The sequence below is a fragment of the Dermacentor silvarum genome, chromosome 11 (assembly GCF_013339745.2).
Source record: "Dermacentor silvarum isolate Dsil-2018 chromosome 11, BIME_Dsil_1.4, whole genome shotgun sequence".
Taxonomy (NCBI): domain Eukaryota; kingdom Metazoa; phylum Arthropoda; class Arachnida; order Ixodida; family Ixodidae; genus Dermacentor; species Dermacentor silvarum.
The window spans coordinates 103,815,733-103,832,957 of NC_051164.1; the positions used below are offsets into that span (position 1 = coordinate 103,815,733).

The 17,225-nt window shown below is 43.8% G+C and overlaps 1 protein-coding gene across 5 annotated transcripts in view; it reads right to left on the reverse strand.

Annotated features, from left to right (window-relative positions):
- Window positions 1-5,081: 5,081 nt before the first annotated feature.
- LOC119433198 (1-phosphatidylinositol 4,5-bisphosphate phosphodiesterase eta-2) overlaps window positions 5,082-17,225 on the reverse strand; it is a 77,322-nt gene continuing 65,178 nt past the window's right edge. For all 5 annotated transcript variants that reach the window (XM_037700349.2, XM_049659426.1, XM_037700347.2 and 2 more), the window contains exons 12-18: window positions 16,883-16,965; window positions 15,513-15,584; window positions 14,883-14,976; window positions 13,298-13,483; window positions 12,739-12,902; window positions 9,374-9,509; window positions 5,082-8,930 (exon numbers count right to left, since the gene is read on the reverse strand). In XM_037700349.2, coding sequence (XP_037556277.1) covers window positions 8,692-8,930; window positions 9,374-9,509; window positions 12,739-12,902; window positions 13,298-13,483; window positions 14,883-14,976; window positions 15,513-15,584; window positions 16,883-16,965 — 974 coding nt within the window. In that variant the 3' untranslated portion in view covers window positions 5,082-8,691. The remainder of the gene's footprint in view (window positions 8,931-9,373; window positions 9,510-12,738; window positions 12,903-13,297; window positions 13,484-14,882; window positions 14,977-15,512; window positions 15,585-16,882; window positions 16,966-17,225) is intronic.

Consider the following 17,225-nt stretch of genomic DNA (forward strand, 5'->3'; position numbering starts at 1 on the left):
TGTGAGTGATTCTTAGAAATAGGAGAAGAGAAAAGTACGGCGCCGTAACTGCCTCTCGGGTGAGGGCACCCCAACAGCGCTGTACAGGGAGGGGGTGAAGGAGAGATAGTGACAGAGTAGAGTGAAAGTGTATTGCGTATGTAGCAAGAGCTTCGCGCCCCAGACGGGGGCGTGGAGTGCAAGGAGGTTACTTACTGAAACTTCTGGAGTGGAGGTGGCTCACCGAAAGTGAAGCAGGTCGCCGCCATCTTGCTCGGGGCAAAAAAGCCCTTGCCGCCGTGGTTAGGTCGTCGTAGCAGAGCACACAGTGTGGTGCTGTTGTAATCGTATTTAATGATTGTGGCATGCTTTTCTAGAGCATTGCAGTACCTCAGTGGGTTATGGTGAAATCCATAATCACCCCAACAGCGCTGTACAGGGAGGGGGTGAAGGAGAGATAGTGACAGAGTAGAGTGAAAGTGTATTGCTTATGTAGCAAGTAGTAGTAGAGGTTGTGGAAAAGAAAGATGCATTTTTCTGCAGCCCTTGTAGGGAGCACGGCTCAGCATCTGAGGGGCGGGGAATCGGGGGCAGAAAGTAGGAAAAGTCCGTATGTAGCAAGAGCTTCGCGCCCCAGACGGGGGCGGGGAGTGCAAGGAGGTTACTTACTGAAACTTCTGGAGTGGAGGTGGCTCACCGAAAGTGAAGCAGATCGCCGCCATCTTGCTCGGGGCAAAAAAAGCTCTTGCCGCCGTGGTTAGGTCGTCGTAGCAGAGCACAGAGTGTGGTGCTGTTGTAATCGTATTTAATGATTGTTGATTGATTGCTCTATAAAAGCATATGCTTTTATAGAGCATTGCAGTACCTCAGTGGGTTATGGTGAAATCGTGCGTTGCTTTCGGCTCTACATATCCTCTTAAGAAGATGCGAGGAATAACATATTTCACCTGTAAGCACAGTACAGTCCACTCTTAGAGGGAACATGCGAGCGCGTGGCCTGCGTAAGCATTTTGAACTAAGGGGGTTTAGGTCAGCGTAGGGTGCCTCGATGTCCGCCTGGCCAACGGTCCGCGGAACTATTAGCGGGACGCTAACTGCTGGCGAGATTTGTAAACGTGGAGCAGGCGCATAGATTCATAAGGGTGGTGCGTGCCCTGCGTCGTCTGCTACCTCGCTGCCCCAGCGCTCGGCGCGCGCTAGCGGGCACTGGCCCTTCCGGATTTTTTCTGCTTCTTTTTTTCGCAGTGTGAAGCAGCTAATACCAACCCTCCCTCCCGCTTATTGAATAGGCGGACATTTTATGGTTGCAAGGGCAAATTTGGTATGCTCGCTGCACCGGGCTTCAATTGCCTTGTCTGTTATGAAAAGTGGCCAGTTGCTGCGAGCAGTGTGTGAAAAACATGACTAGCTTATCGGTTAGCAATAATGACGCCAGGTTGCGCAAGTGACAGGCTTCGTTATCACTTTTGCAGAAATGCACAGTTAGGGATTGCTCTAAAACCGTTTATTCGTGTAAATTATCTCAGCTGAGAGCAGTGCTTGGCCCTATTTTCTTTGCACAGGTCAGCGTTTTTTTTTTCTTTTTTAATTCGTTTTATAGAGCATGGACGTGTGCCAACACACCAGCTTTGCATCCTAAAGTCGTGTGGCTTAATTGTTCTGGCCCTATATACCCTCTGTCAAATTTTCTCCACGTTTACTTTCATGCGTCGTTCTGTGCACACGTACCTTATTTCATTGCGCGCACGTGTGTGTGTAACATAAAAAGGGGAAAGCTTGCACTAGGCCGCGCAAAGCTCAAGACACAGCGAAGCTGGCCGAAATGCCGACACCACGTTCCAGCAGACTCGCTCCGTGAATGCGTGTCTCTCTCGGATTTGCAGCCGTCACTGCGCGTTGCTTAGCGCAGCTTGCAACACCGACACCGCGTTCCACCGCGTTGCAATGCCGACAACGCGTTCCAGCAGACCCGCTCCGTGAATGCGTCTCTCTCTCTCTCGCTCTCATTTTCTTTATGTCTCTCCCGAGCATAGCGCGCAAAACCTCTTCTTCACTTCGCAGCATTGGCACGAGCGCGTGCGAACGCGCCAGCTGTGGACGAAGACGACGACGCTCAAACGCAATCATATTGTTCGCATAAATGCATGTTCTGCAAGCGTGGCTATGTAGCCTTTTCTTTTTCTTTGTGGTGACGACGCTCGGCTTGGGACCGTGGGTACGTATGCGGGTTCGAATCCCGCGTCGGCAAGAAAGTTTATTTTCTTTTATTTGTTGCTTCATTGCTGATGATGATAGTTTCTTGATACGAACCACAAATTTGGGCTGGCTTAAACAGCTTTGCTGCTAATAAATTTCACAAAACTGCATGTCCAACTGATATCACAAATGTCCGAACAATGCTCGGAAAACTTCTGCCGACGTTGCTTCAACGAACAGGAACCAAGTCGAATTAAAACTGGCGAGAGACTGCAGCAACAAATAAAACCATTTTTTTTTTTGCTTGCTGACTAGCCGACAAGCAGCAAGCAGAGTGGCTGTAGATAAATCCCGCCGCGATAAAACGGATGCGCTCTCCAGCGCTTGCCAAGCGCAGGAGTGAAGAAGAAGCAGATGAAGTGGGGCTACAGTGGCTAGTATAAGGGCGGCGCGTGCCCCGTCCTTACAACTCTATGCGCATGCCCCACGTTGACAAATCTCGCCGCCAGCTAGCACCAGTGTGGGCCGCCGGCCACGTGCTTGCGTGTTCCCTCTAAGAGTGGACTGTACTCTACATGATGTATTACATTACATGTGTCCTGACGTTAAATTTACTCATTGGTGCCTTGATGTGTGTGGTTGGGCGCTGGGATTTCACGCACCGATGAAGACGAAGTCAACAGCCTCAAATAGATTTTCTTGAATTCTTAAATATTTTATTTTGGTTCATTTTCTCCAGTTAGCCTTACCGATTTTAATATTAAAAATGATTGCCTAATTCGACCCAAATCTTGGCCAATCACCCGCAGTGGGTATGCGCCATCAGATAAGGCATACCATACCATACCATTCGCCAGGCGTATAAGTCGGCCCTGTCCCTTTCCACATCTACTTCGATGGCTCGGCTGCTGTTGGTGGACGTCCACAACTCTCTTACGGAGCTGACGGAGGCATTATGGCATGGCCCAGCTCCTCCGTCTCTCCCGCACTCGGCCAGGTCGCGCACTTCTTTCTATCCATAAGCTCGCCCCTCTTATCCCGCTTCCCACCTCACTGCCCATCCCTAACCGTTAATCCCCTCCCTAAAGATATGCACCCTGAACATTACCTCTCCCGTAGAGCAGCGCGAGCCTCCGCGCTCTGGTGTCAGTACGAACGATAACCCGCCGTGGCTTATGTGGATGCCGCCCCGTACAGCCACTACCCAGACCATGCCCTTGCAGTCACTGACAACTCTTTCCGACCCACTCTTACTGCCTCAGTATACACTTCGACCTCTGTCGAGGCCGAAGAGGCAGTTATTGCCCTTGCCATCATGCAAACCTCCACGGAATACATTTTCAGTGACTTCAAGCCTGCGGTCCTACAACTACGCGGTTGGACGGGTGGCACCCCCAGCCACCGGTATCTTGCGTTCCGACACCGTCCCCTCTTGCCAAATCCAAATCATCTGGGTGCCCACTCACGCGGCCCATCCTGGCAACGAGGCAGCCAATTCCATCGCTCATGATTCGACTGACCGAGCAAGCCCGCCCCACCCGGGATGGATATGCGCGACGCACTCCTCACGTACCACGATATCGCCTTGCACTACCTCCTCTCACCTTCCCCCCACGGCAGAAGTCCCTTTCCCAGCACCACCAACACTTGTGGCGCCACCTTCAGGCGCACACCTTTCTTACTCCCGCACGTCTTGCCCTCTTCCACCTCGGGACGTATTCGCTGGCCTGCCGCTTATGTGACAGCTCCCGCGCCGATTATGCTCGCATCTTATTCTCTCCCGGAACATATGCCCCCTGCCTCTTGGCACCTAATCAGTCGGAAGCAGTGGGAGGCCGCTTTGTCCAGCACCGAGCCGGATCTCCAACTCCGTGGTGACCTGGGCAGAGGACGTCACGACTAGGCACGGCCTGGACGCCACAACCGGCAGCCTGAAGGCCGTCCACAATGCTGCTTTTTAATTTTCTTTACTTCTGGCCTTCTCAATAAAAGTTTTCCACCACCACCGCTAGCCTTGCAGCGTGCTCGAGTGGTGCTCGTGCTCAAATATGCGTGTGGTCTGGTTATACGTACCGTAGTGTGCCTGCTTGTAATAGGACTTAAGCACTGACGCGCTTACGCACCGAGTATTAAGTACTAGTGGGTACTATAGTAAGCAGCTGTGGATGCACTTTAAATTTCGAGTTTATGAATGCGTAAGCGTGCATTGGCGAGTACTCCAGCTCCATCAGGAAAAAAGTGTATTGCCTTGTATCTGCACAAAAATGCGTAATTTGCAAAGCCATTTAATTGTTATAATAGTGTAAATGTAGATGATTGGTAGCTTTATAAGCCATTAGAAACAATTAAAATTAATAAATACATTTGATCAGAGAGAATACCCATATGGATACATAGGGATAAAAAAATGCATGGGGATCGAAGCTTTTAGTATAGGGATGGGCAAATTTAAATTTGGGATGGGCCAACTTGAAATTTGGATTAATATCATTTATATCAACATGATATCATATCAATATTAATAGATTAATATCAAGCCTGAGTGCAAAGGACTTCTGCAGAAGGAAAGAGCTAGCTGGATAACTGACATTATTTAAAATGCACTGACGATACTTATTCAAAAGCGCTTGAGACTACTGGTGCAGCCCATGGGGATGCCCCATCATGAATGATGTGCACTCAAGCTTGCTCATCTGATTCATGCACCGCAGGTTCATGAATCTTATCTCTCTCTCTTTTTGGGGGAAAACACATTTCCAACAATGATTTTCTGATTTTAACAATGACAATGTGTCAAGTCTGACTTGAATTCATCTGCTGTGGCTGGTATTCCGGAGCTGATACATTTTTCTCCAAATGAAATTATAAGCACAGGAGGGACATGGAAAAATAAATGCAGTCCACAGTTCAATATCGGCACATTTTATTCACTGTACATGGTCACACTACCATGTTCATCTTAGAATGCAATCTTTCACAAAGAAAAAAAAAAAAGAAATTTCAAACAACGTATAAGCAGCAGGCGGCACATCTGTTCACTGATTTCCATTCAATACTGTAATTATTTTAAAACCACGGCACAGCCATTGTCAAATCAGAGAAACACATCTTCATTACATGCATAGCGATTGCAAAATGATGCAGCAACCAGTTTTCTTCAGTCACACAAGGATTTTATCCAAGTAGCAAAAAAAAAAAGAAAGGAGGATGCAAAATAGGTGAGGTATATTACAATTTTTTTCCATTGGGCACCAAAAAACAGTTTCTGGATGTAGCAATAAGCATAAAAATATAAATGTTTTGTGGAATATTCGACCACTCAGGCAGTGAAACGTTGAGAGAAAAAAACAGACAGCACTGAGTAATATGCACCATGTGTTTGTGATATGTGGCAAAAAAAAAAAAAAAAACTCTTCTAAACTATACTCATAGAAGTGCATAACTCATATGAAGGGTATACTGGGCAACTTAAAATGCACCGTGCATCTTGTGATCATGACAACGTACAATAATTAGCCATAATTTGCAAACAGTAAGTCAACTAACAATGTTTTTGTACTTGAATAAAAGTTTATCGCCACAGCATCAGTGGGAAAAAAAGGTGCCATTAACAGCTTTCCGCGTGCCATAAGAAATCATCATTACATCATATGAAGACAGAAAATGTACATATGTTATCTGGCTGATTCTGAGTTAGCCAGAAGGACATAACAAAATAATGTACAACATTACAGACAACTTTTTGGCACATACTGATGCAGACAAGTTGATTATATACAGCTCGAGCAAAGGACGCTTCACATTGTTAACACTTGCAGCATACGATCTGGGTGGGCAGTCCAAATGAACAACAAGTGCTGTGCAGTAAATAGACATTGTCCAATGCTTAAGCAGGAAACCACAGTTTGACAGTTGTTCCTTAGCTGCTACCATGATTCATTGTTTCACCTGCTCAAAAACTTGCATTTAATTGTGATGTAGAGACTTGGACATGTTTTTCAGAGTACTCCAATGCCCCAACTGACATTTTGCTCAGCAGCGTTGGCTTCGGTCAGTCCTTCTGAGCAAGACCACATGATGAGCGCCCGATGTCTATTTTTCCACAGAAAAATTCATATGTCCATATTGAGTGTGACAGGGCACAGGACACCCACTTCCCAACCCAGTGCAAAACACACATAAAAAAAACAACCTGTCTCTGCATATATCACGTCCTGCTTATTCTTTGTATAGAAAGTTTTAAGCTGCCACAGTTTAATAGGTAGAACACATACCAGCCAAAGGAACATGCTTACTTCATGGATATAAATTTACATTGTTATGCCCATATTGCAACACGCCCTCCACTGTAATTAGTGGAGGAGTATGTTACCTTGACAAGCCCAACTCGAGGCTCTTTGCAATGTAGCTAACTAATGCAAACAGCTCTTGCGTAAGCAACTATTTGTATGTTCTATCAGCACCAAATGGTCACGAACTATGGAATTACGTGAAGTGGTCCATTTTCTATGCAGCCTAAAATTCAGAATTGCAGCGTGTGGTAGTGCGCATTTTCAGCGAACCTGGTGTACCATTTGACAAGCTCCATGGCCAAACTGCATAAAAATCAAAATTTTTCGCAGAAGGCACGTCTTGCAATTTCTTTCCACTCATGAAACATATTAAAAAATTCTGCAAAATTCAGCGGAAAGCTCGCAGTGCTGATAGCAGAATATGTCGTCATGCATGACAGCAGGGGTGCAGCTTATAAGGAGGCGTAGCAAAATGGATCACCTTGTAAACATTCACATCACTAGTGATGGTTCGTTAGCACGAGCATATAAGGGCGGCATGAAGGCACAGTGAATACAATGAATTTGTGATATAAAAGGTGCCAGCGATGCTACATGACAAAACATTATGTCATCAAAAAGAGCACCATTGAAAAAAAGAACATATGTGCTTCTTGTGTGCCATGAGACCTACTATTTATATATCCAGGTCACCACAATCATTGGCTTCATATGCTGCGTATGGAAGTTTCAGATCCACAAAGCGTACAGTTTTTAGTGATCTTGTTCCTCTGCCGATATACCATGATCAGAAACAATGGAATTTGTGTGAGATTGAATCGCAATAAAAGGCGAGTTAACAGCAGCTAACATCGAAGAAAGACAAGGCCTTGTTGGGCGCATTAGTGTACCAAGTGGTTTGTTGTTTAGACTGCAGTACCTTCAATATCAGCTCGCGTTTTAAACTGCACTGTCTCTGGGATCAACCACGATTTTTCGTTGAGTAAGGCTGCACTTCCGTTTTGGTATTAGGCACGTGCAGTTTGAACGAGTGCATCTGGGTTTCATCTCATCCTTTTTGAACTAATAAGACATTATACTAGTGCTCTGTACATAGCGACACGCTATCTTGGTGCATCTTTTTCGATTCCAAGCTTCATTTCGACGGCTTTTTCATTATCCTGTGTGCACTAGAAGGCCTCAAATAGTCTAATTTGATGAGACGAAAGCGGCCAGATAAACAGATCCTGAGAACCCCAAATCTAAGTCTCCAAAGAAGACCTCGTCTTCAAAATTCTACCTGTCAGTGAAAAGGTGCCTCCAAAATTTTTTAACGCAAACAAGCCAAGTATACAAAATGACTCGGTGATATATTGCAAGCGTCCTTAATCTCTACATTCAGAATGACCTCTATTTTGCCTGGCTCTGGTATACCAGACCATTCTTGGTTAAATGTTGACTGCAGTAAATTCCAACTTGTGAAGTTGTTTGGATCAAATAGGGGTTTCCTTAATGCTTAAGCTTCATTTAAGCACTCGCCTGCATGAGTAGCTGAAGCAGCCATTATCTGTCATTGTAGGTGGCAAATAACTGTCATGTTATTGTCGGCATGACCCCCTGTAGCATCCAATTCACAAATCAGCTCAGTTGGTAACTGTAAAGTTGATAAAAAGGCTGCTCAAGGTGAAAACAGGTTCCTACAAAGGACAGTTGCACGGCCTTCAACAAGAACTGACATTCTCTTGAACAACATCCAAAGTATGTACAATCTCTGCCAAAACCTCTGTGCACACGAGAACTGTCAGAGGGCATTGTGTCAGGACAGCTAGCAACTGCCCTGGCCTGTACAAGAGTCGGGGGAATAGGTTAGGCAACAGGCCCAAGTATGCGCGTCATGTCTTCAAAACTTCTGACAAAATACATCAGCTCCCTTTTTACCATAACCTTTCAAGTGCAGCGAGGTAAACTGTTTCGAGCTCATCATCTGTAAAGACAGCATGTTGGTGAACAAATGAGTGAATGAGCAAACCATAGTAAAAAAACAAAAAAACCCTTGCAACTGGCTGTGTGGCAGTTGCTGGTTAGCACAGAAGAAAGGCCACACTACAGTGTGCAATACAAATGTGTAGGCAGATGCATAATGGAGTCGTAAGGAGGCACATTTTAGACGGCAATGACAAGGCTCGGAAAGCGCAAAAAGTGCCCCGAGAGTGTACTTCTCAGTGGCAGTTCATGATGCGCACAATCAGGGCTTGCGGAAGCTGACGTGCACAAATATGCTCGCCGGCACCAGGGAGATGAAAGCGTTGTTGCAGAGCCGCACATGCCGATAACCCTCGCGTACTGCATCCAAGGGGATTGCAAACTTGGCCAGCTTCATGTTCTTGCCCGTGCGGCTCTCATCTTTGACTGTGAACACCAAGATGGCCAGCTCGGGGACATGCACCGGCAGCTCAAATTTCTCCTCCCACGTTGGGTTGAAGCCTGCAAGGCACGCAAATGTGAAGAGAAACAATTACAGACCACAAAAAAAAAAAAAATCTGGATGCCAGAGAGAGAGAGAGGGGAGGAAGGCAAGTCATGGAGGTTAACCAGACTTAGTCCAGTTTCCTACCCTACACGTGGGGAAGGTGATGGCATGCCAAAACCACAATCTGATTATGAGGCACACCCTAGTGACAGGGGACTCCGAATTAATTTTGACTGCTTGGGGTTCTTTAACGTGTGTGTAAATCTAAGTATGCAAGTGTTTTTGCATTTTTCCCTCATTGAAGTGCTGCCACCATGGCCAGAATCGAACCCTCGAGCTTGACACCCCAATGCCATAGCCACTGTGCTGCCCCGACAGGTGAAACAAGGACTGATTACATTTCTGCATCCGGTTGGGGGATAATGGCGTAAAAGATCAGAAGACCCAAGTGACTCACCATTGTTCCTGACGAACCTTGTCTTGACCTTCTGATTGTCCAGTGGATGTCCAAAGATTTTTACGACGACATAAGGGTCCACGATTTCGCCGCCCGTGGTCTCAAGGGGCTTGGGAAGCTGCTGGCCACTGATTATCTGTGACATGGATTTGAATTCAGTGCAAACATCAGAGAAGCAGGTGCAGGTGTGTACGTTTTATCTAATTTATTGTGCCATTGTTTAATTGTATTTTCTACTTCGAATGACAAAATATGCCACTGGAAATCACTGAGAATAGTTTAAAAAATGCACTGCAGATATATATTTCTTTTAATTTCAACTGTTTACAGCTGATTTCCGTTTCCCAAAAGTACATCCCTCAGTAATGATGTTGCCCCAATATATAAACCAGGGGTGAAAGCGCTGACTGGTCTGAAGATTGCTATAAGGTCTTTAAGCGAAGGCATCGTTCCCTGCTGCTCTGTAATTCCCATAATACAGGCAGTTTCTATGTTCATTGAAAACAATTCTCGAGAGACTTTAAGAAGTGCTCAAATAACGAAATTTTGAAATCGGTTAGAATACAAATACAGTAGAATATTGTCAATTCGAACTTCCAGTTTATTTGAACTAACGCTGTCGTCCTGTCAAAATTATGTGTATTTGAATGTACGAGAACGTTTGTGCCGGCTAATTCGTACATACCGCGCCGGCGACCGTGCTCTCAAAAGTGCCCCAACTCACGCTAGAGCACATCCTACAGGGCAGTACGGCCGCGCGCCGGCTGCTACTCCCGTTGAAAGTACCGTATTTTGGCGTGTATAACCAGCCGCCTGCGCCAAAAATTCAAACATTTAAGAGTGAGGTCGGGAAGCGGATTATATGCGAATTTCGCCTTGAGATGTGGCTTCACGGCAGCAATATTATTGCTTGGAAGTGTGGCTTCAAGGCAGCACTCGCGCGCGCTGCCATGAAGCCAAATTCCCGAATTTCGTCAATCGTGTCAGCTAAGTGCACATGCGCCGTCTAACGCAGCACTGCACAAAAGTCCTCCATTCAATGAGCTTCCTTTATTTCAAACTCTGTCCAATTCGAACAAATTTATGACCCCTTCGATTTGGAATTATCAAGATTTGGCTATTTGGACTATGAGCTTCAAATGGCACCAAATCGAGTATTGAATATTTTTGTTTGTAAATGTAGCTGGCCAGTGGACTACAAGCATCAGACTTGTGTGTAACGAATTACATATAATTACTTGTAATCGATTACTTTTTTCGTAATTTTGCTCTTTGCTCGTAATCGCTCTCAAAGACCGCGCAAAGAGCGATGGAACGAGAAGTCTTAGATGTAATGTTAAGAGACAAGAAGAGAGTACGTAGTGTGGATCAGAGAGCAAGCGAGGATAGCCAATATTCTAGCTGACATTAAAAGAAAAAAATGGAGCTCGGCAGGGCCATGTAATGCGCAGGATAGATGAGAGGTGGACCATCAGAGTTACAGAATGGGTTCCAAGGGAAAGGAAACACAGTCGAGGACAGCAGAAAATTAGCTGGGGTGATGAAATTATGGAATTCACAGGCGCAAGTTGTAATCAGCTAGCGCAAAACAGGAATAATTGGAGATCGCTGGGAAAGGCCTTCGTCCGCAGTAGGCATAACAATAGGCTGCTGCTGATGATGATCAATAAATATTAGGACAGAGAAGTAATTGATTACTACTCGTAGTTATTCAGTTACTTTCGTGGGGCAGTAATTGTTTCCTGTAATCAATTACACTTTTAATGAAGTAACTGTAATTGCAGTCAGTTACTTTCTATAACATCTACAAGTCTAGCATGCATGAGTGCTTTTTCATGGTATGCAGGCTCCAATAACCACTGTAGCCCCATGTATACTCTACCATTTGAATACCTCTAAATCACTAAAGAAACATTTGAATGGAATGCTTTGTTTGAAAGAAAAGCAGTTCATTCATGTTCAGCATGTTGGATATCGCATACACATAATTTCAAGAGTAGCCAATGCGTGATCCAGCAATGTGTGTCCAATATCCGCGGTAGCTCGGAGCCAACTCCGATTTCGCTATTCAAATACATGTAAAATGCAGACATTCTTTTATGAAAATACCGGCGAAGCAATTTGAAAGAAATTTATTGCATTTGAGAAAGAACATTAAATTCTATTGTCTCTATGAAGTAAAACTTGAATTTACGGCCCTGAAATTCTTACAAAATTCCAGAAAATCGGTTATAAGGAGGAATAAACCTTATTTATGAAAGTGAGCCAATGATAGAATCGGCCGAGGTGGGCTGCATACTTAGTACAGGATGCTGTGGCCCTGAGCCGATAGCTTCTGATCGGCAAGTTCAAAGAAAATGAAAGCACAGAGTTTACACATCTGTAATTGAGCACCAAAAACAGATACCTAGTTCTGTAAGCTACATTCATTAGAGCATGTAAGGACAAATTTGATTTGTGAAGTTGCAGTTTACGTCAAATTGTTACGATGTTTATGAGTGTTTTGCAAAAGTCCTAGTCACAAATTAGTGGTATATTTCAGAGCATTCCATAACACATCAATTTTGTCCACTTTAGACTATGTAGTCCAGTTTACAGAATGGTGATATCGCTTCTCACTGCTGAGTTGTAAACATGATACTTGAGTTTTCTGAAATTTTGCAATCTTCAAGAATGTCTTATTACATTTACGAACTATAGAAATCTCTTTCTTACAGCCACTGGATTATAACCTTTCTTTCTAATGCGACAAATCTCATCATAATTGGTGCCATACGTTGCTGAGAAAAAAATTTCTCTGTTCACATGTGTTTAACAAGTCCTAGTGGTGTGGTGTACACATCAGGTGCAAAACTGAGGCAGCAAGGTGCTAAAACTAAGTTTTTTTCCTTGTGTGCTGACTCGGGTACAGTCAGAAGTGTCCAATTAATATATGCGACAGAGTACTATATGCTACACTGCACAAATTCTGCATTCTGTGCGTGTCTTCCACAGCAGCCAGATGATTTGCATGAGTCACAATGCTCCATGTACAACTTGAGTCACTGCATTGCTGTTGACTGATCTATTTAATGGTATTACAAATGTTGCAATATCTGATGTTGGCCTATTCACAACATTTGCAGTTGTGTACATCTTTTACATCCGTGGAATCTGCCTTGCGACTCATGATGAGTGACTGCAAGCATGTACATAGAAAATGGGAAAAAAAATGCTACCAAGATTTTTCATTATGGTCTAAAACAGTGATCGAAAAAGCTGAGGCCAAATAAGCAAAAGGCCTGTTGGAGGTGAATGTCTTGCAGTCCATGTTAAATTTCAATTTTATCGAAAGAAGGATTACTCATAGGCTTATTTTTTCTTACCCTGAGAACGAGTGTCTTTTTGAGGGATGGGTCAGGAGAATCCATCTTGAAGTTTCCTTTGCGGAGAAACTCTGGCATAAGCACGTAGCCACAGTGGCCATTCAGGGAAAATTTCGCTTCATTCAAGAACATCTTCTGGTCCCAGCTCTGGTAGTTCAGTGCCACTGAGAAACAGAAGACGATCAAAAATAAAATGAAGGCATCCGAACACACAGTGCTGTGCTTCTGAAAGTACATTTTGTAAAGATTATAGTCAGTTGTAAGATTCCATGACTGAATCAGAGTGCACCAAGGTTATTCTTAATGAAACACCAAGGCAGTGTTGTACACAGAGCTGAAGCGTAGGACAATTCGTGGACATAACTTTATAGTCTACATGCCTAGGGATCAATACGAGAGGCCACGCTGCGGGGATCAATACCAATGGCCTTCACGGGACCTAGCAGTAGGGCCAGCAGAAATATCTCAAATTGTGGAAATTAGAATTGATCGCTGATCCCTTTCGTTTTGATATGGACAGTTACTTGAGAGCAAGAAAGTCTAAAGTCTACGGACGCACCAATCTGGCAGCCAACGTTCCAGAATTTCACGGGGTCGTAGTTGCTTGAGTCTGTCCTGGTTCCCTTGGGGTATATCCTGGACAGGTGCTTGCTGTTATGGCGAATGAAACTCTGGGCACCCTCTGGAGTCGATGAGATCTTGCTGGCCTTCACTTCACTGAAGGAGGCCATTTCGTTGAAGTGCCCTGAAAAGATTAAATCATCATCAGCCTATATTTATGTCCACTGCAGGACGAAGGCCTCTCCCTGCGATCTCCAATTACCCCCGTCTTGCGCTAGCTGATTCCAACTTAATTTGTGCCTGCAAATTTCCTAACTTCATCACCCCACCTAGTTTTCTGCCATCCTCGACAGTGCTTTCCTTCTCTTGGCATCCATTCTGTAACACTAATGGTCCACCGGTTATCCATCCTACGCATTACATGGCCTGCCCAGCTCCATTTTTTCCTCTTAATGGCAACTAGAATATCAGCTATCTCCGTTTGCTCTCTGATACACACCGCTCTCTTCCTGTCTATTAACGCCTCTTCCCGTCTCTTAAAGATTAAATAGCACATGTTAAATCAGCAAAACAAGATGCATGTGCATTGGGAGAGACAGAAAAGTTGAATGAGAAGGCCGAGAGCTTGGCCTGAGGTACTATGTTCTATCTGGCTACTCTGTGCTAGGTGAAAAGGGAGAGGGAAAAAAAAGGAATAAGGTGGGCAATGATGACGACAAAGGCATGAGGCACAACAGGCAGTGGGCAAATCTATTCATAGCCTGGAGTCCAAGCTTGCACTTTTTAACACATCAAATAAGACCTTGATGGCCTGCAGTCATGCCAAAGGTCCAATACAATGTACGCTGATAATGTTTTGCTGTTGAGGCGGGCACAAGCATCAGTAAGCCTCTGCAGATCTTCCATGTGCTGAGGACAGTGAGATATATATAGCACAAGCTTTACAGATTCATGCATACAGCACCGCTCACAGTCTGGAAACTGAATTGAGACATTTCCATGGCAAAGGTGAGAAAATAATGTTCCAGTCATTTGATTGTCAAAGACAGTGACATCCATACTGTGCTCTGTTAATCAATCTGCCATTTTATCTCTAATGGCAGCTCAGCACTCACTGATGAAAGTCCGGTCAAGGAAACAAGACATCTCGATGATGTCAACTATGTATTACCTTTAGATCGTGGTTATCATTTTCCATGACATTTTGTGTGCTCACTAAAGTTGGACCCAAATTCACGCTTACAGAAAAAAATTGTTTTGTAGTCTCTGATTTGATAGAGTGAAACCATAGGAGGAGAAACGCCAGCATGGATATGATGTGATGCATGTATGCAGTATTCATTTTTACTTTTCTATGTAATGTTGTACTAAAATTAAGTACTCTTTTTTATTCCGCCAGTTCTCAAGTCCTAGGTCAACGATGTTCACTAGTAGAAGCAAACCATGTTCACAACAGGGAATGTACTTTTTTATGAAATACAGTAAATAGAAAAGGGGTCGAGCAGCGCTCATATTTGTGGGTCCACAAGTTTGCATTAATACGGTGTGATGGTGGTTGAGCATAATGGTTCACTTTTACTCACACTTCTCAGCCTCTTCGAATGACTTGAAATGCGTTGCCTTGCAGTAGTTGACGCAGTCCGAAAGCTCTTCAGCCAAGACACTTTTGTGCGTGGGCTAAGCATTGAAGCAAAGCAAAACGAAGAAAAAGAACCGACTCAAATGTCATGCAATAAAACAAACCAGAACAGAGAGACATGCAGTTTTGCATGTCACACTAAACAGGTGTGAGCAGACCTACATGAAAACCTGGTGATGAGAGTTATGAACTTGTTTCTGTCTCCGTTTTGTGAGCACTTTATGAATGACTGACCTGAACTTGCAAATGAAGGATCAATGCAAGCATGCACATACAGCGAAACATGCAGAAAGCATCACAATCAAACATTCGAGTTGAAAATTGGCAATAGAAACATTTACAAGCTTTCCAGTAATCAGTTGTTTCTAAAATTCACTGGTTAATATATGTGCATTAACATGCAGTTAATGCTAAATGATAGAATGCCTATATGTGCATAGGAATAATTGAACAGCTAACATATTTAGTCATTTCTGCTAGTGAACAATCAAAACTTGTGCACCGAAGTTTAACGAGTGCCCCATGAAGCAGGCACATTCATGTGACTGCTAAGAAGGGATGGTGCCTTATTTACTTTGGCAGCCGCGCCTTCATCCTCGCTATCCTCATCCTGATCCAAGGAGAGGTCTTTGTTTAGCTTCTTGCCCTGAAAGAAGCAGGAGACACGAGACACGACATAAACAACACTGCGACGAAACGAAGAGAAAGTCAACAAACAACAAAGTCACAACACAAGAACTGTAACAAATGTCACGACAGAAGAACACACACTCTGGATTTCACGACACACACTGGACATTGCTAGGAAGCACAGTGCAGCCATGAATGCAGGGAATGTCTTAAGCTATAACGAAATAGCATTTGGAAGAGTCAGGCGTACTGTGGTGACAGAGCTTTACCTGCTGATTTTTTTTTATGTGAACACACGTGAAGATTAACTTAATGTCTTACAACAATGGCCAGTGTTGGAGCATTGGATGATGAATTGCTGTTGTTTAAGTGCATAAGAGCATATTATGATGCTTTTCACAAGTTTGATGAGTACCCACGTAACACCTAGGGTTTTCTAACAATTAAGGTGTTACCTCTATAACGAGACTGTCCAATATCATGTGGTCCATTAATGACAGCTTCTGTTTGCTTTAGAGATACCGAAGAGCTGACTGTTTATATATATATGCATGTATTGCATCTTGATTTATTGTTCGATTACGAAGAATAGGAATAAAAGATATCCGATTCTGTAATGCTGTTCTTATGGGTTCACCTGGCATTGTTTTCCATAAAAATAATGGGATTGCAAGTTTTAAGAAAGAAGGCTAATTAATACAATTCATTTAGCTGGCCTGCATAAAAACTTCACATATTATTAATTATGCATAGAGATGGCTGTGTTGTAATTAAATAATTTTATACTGCATTACACAACACACATTAGCCACATTTGACACTGTGCAGACATAGCACATAGCAGCCGACTCACACTGAGTGTCTGCCCATTCAAGAATATTGTTTTTTTTTCTGCAAGACATGTTTATTGAACAAAAGAGTGCATTATTACAACACCTATTCAAGACACGTGCGCTAAATTTATATTTGTTTCAAAAAAAAAATTAGTCATGCGTTCTTGATCATAAGCTTGTCCTGCTGTGTCTGCAAATGTGTCGCCAGTGTGTCTGCAAATCTGCAGTAGTTAACCAAATGACACCATTACGTCATTGCTATGAAGCCGCCACTCTGCAGTGTCTCTGCAGTGTAAGGACGTAGCAGCACCACACTTATGCACTTGGAAGTCATTTACAGGCAAGCGCGTAGAGACCAGATGTGCACCAGACTAGCAGTTTATGCTAATTCTGACTGAAGATCCTGGCCTATAACTAAAAAACAAAAAATGAGAAGCGCACACTCTTATGAGGTGGCTCACTACTTGCAAGGACGCATTACCTTAATGAGAACTTTATTCAGCAGTGCTGAAGGTGGTGGCATTGTTGTTTCGTTTTCACCGATCCGCTTCTTGTACAATAAAGCTGTAAGAACAAAATAGAAGTGAAAGTTTAAATCATGTTTTGCTCCAAGAACCTATAGAAAATAAGCACTTTCTGCAAGACAACCACGTGCCAGGCTTCAGGCAGCAAATGTTATGCCTTCTAAAGTTCCAAACCATGAAAGTCTGACCTTAGATGGCAGGGGATATGCATCCCCATTTTATTTTTATTAGAATGAAGAAACGATCTTCCAACAGTAAGGAACAGTTACAACAGCTGCATTTTGATCACTGACAAATTAC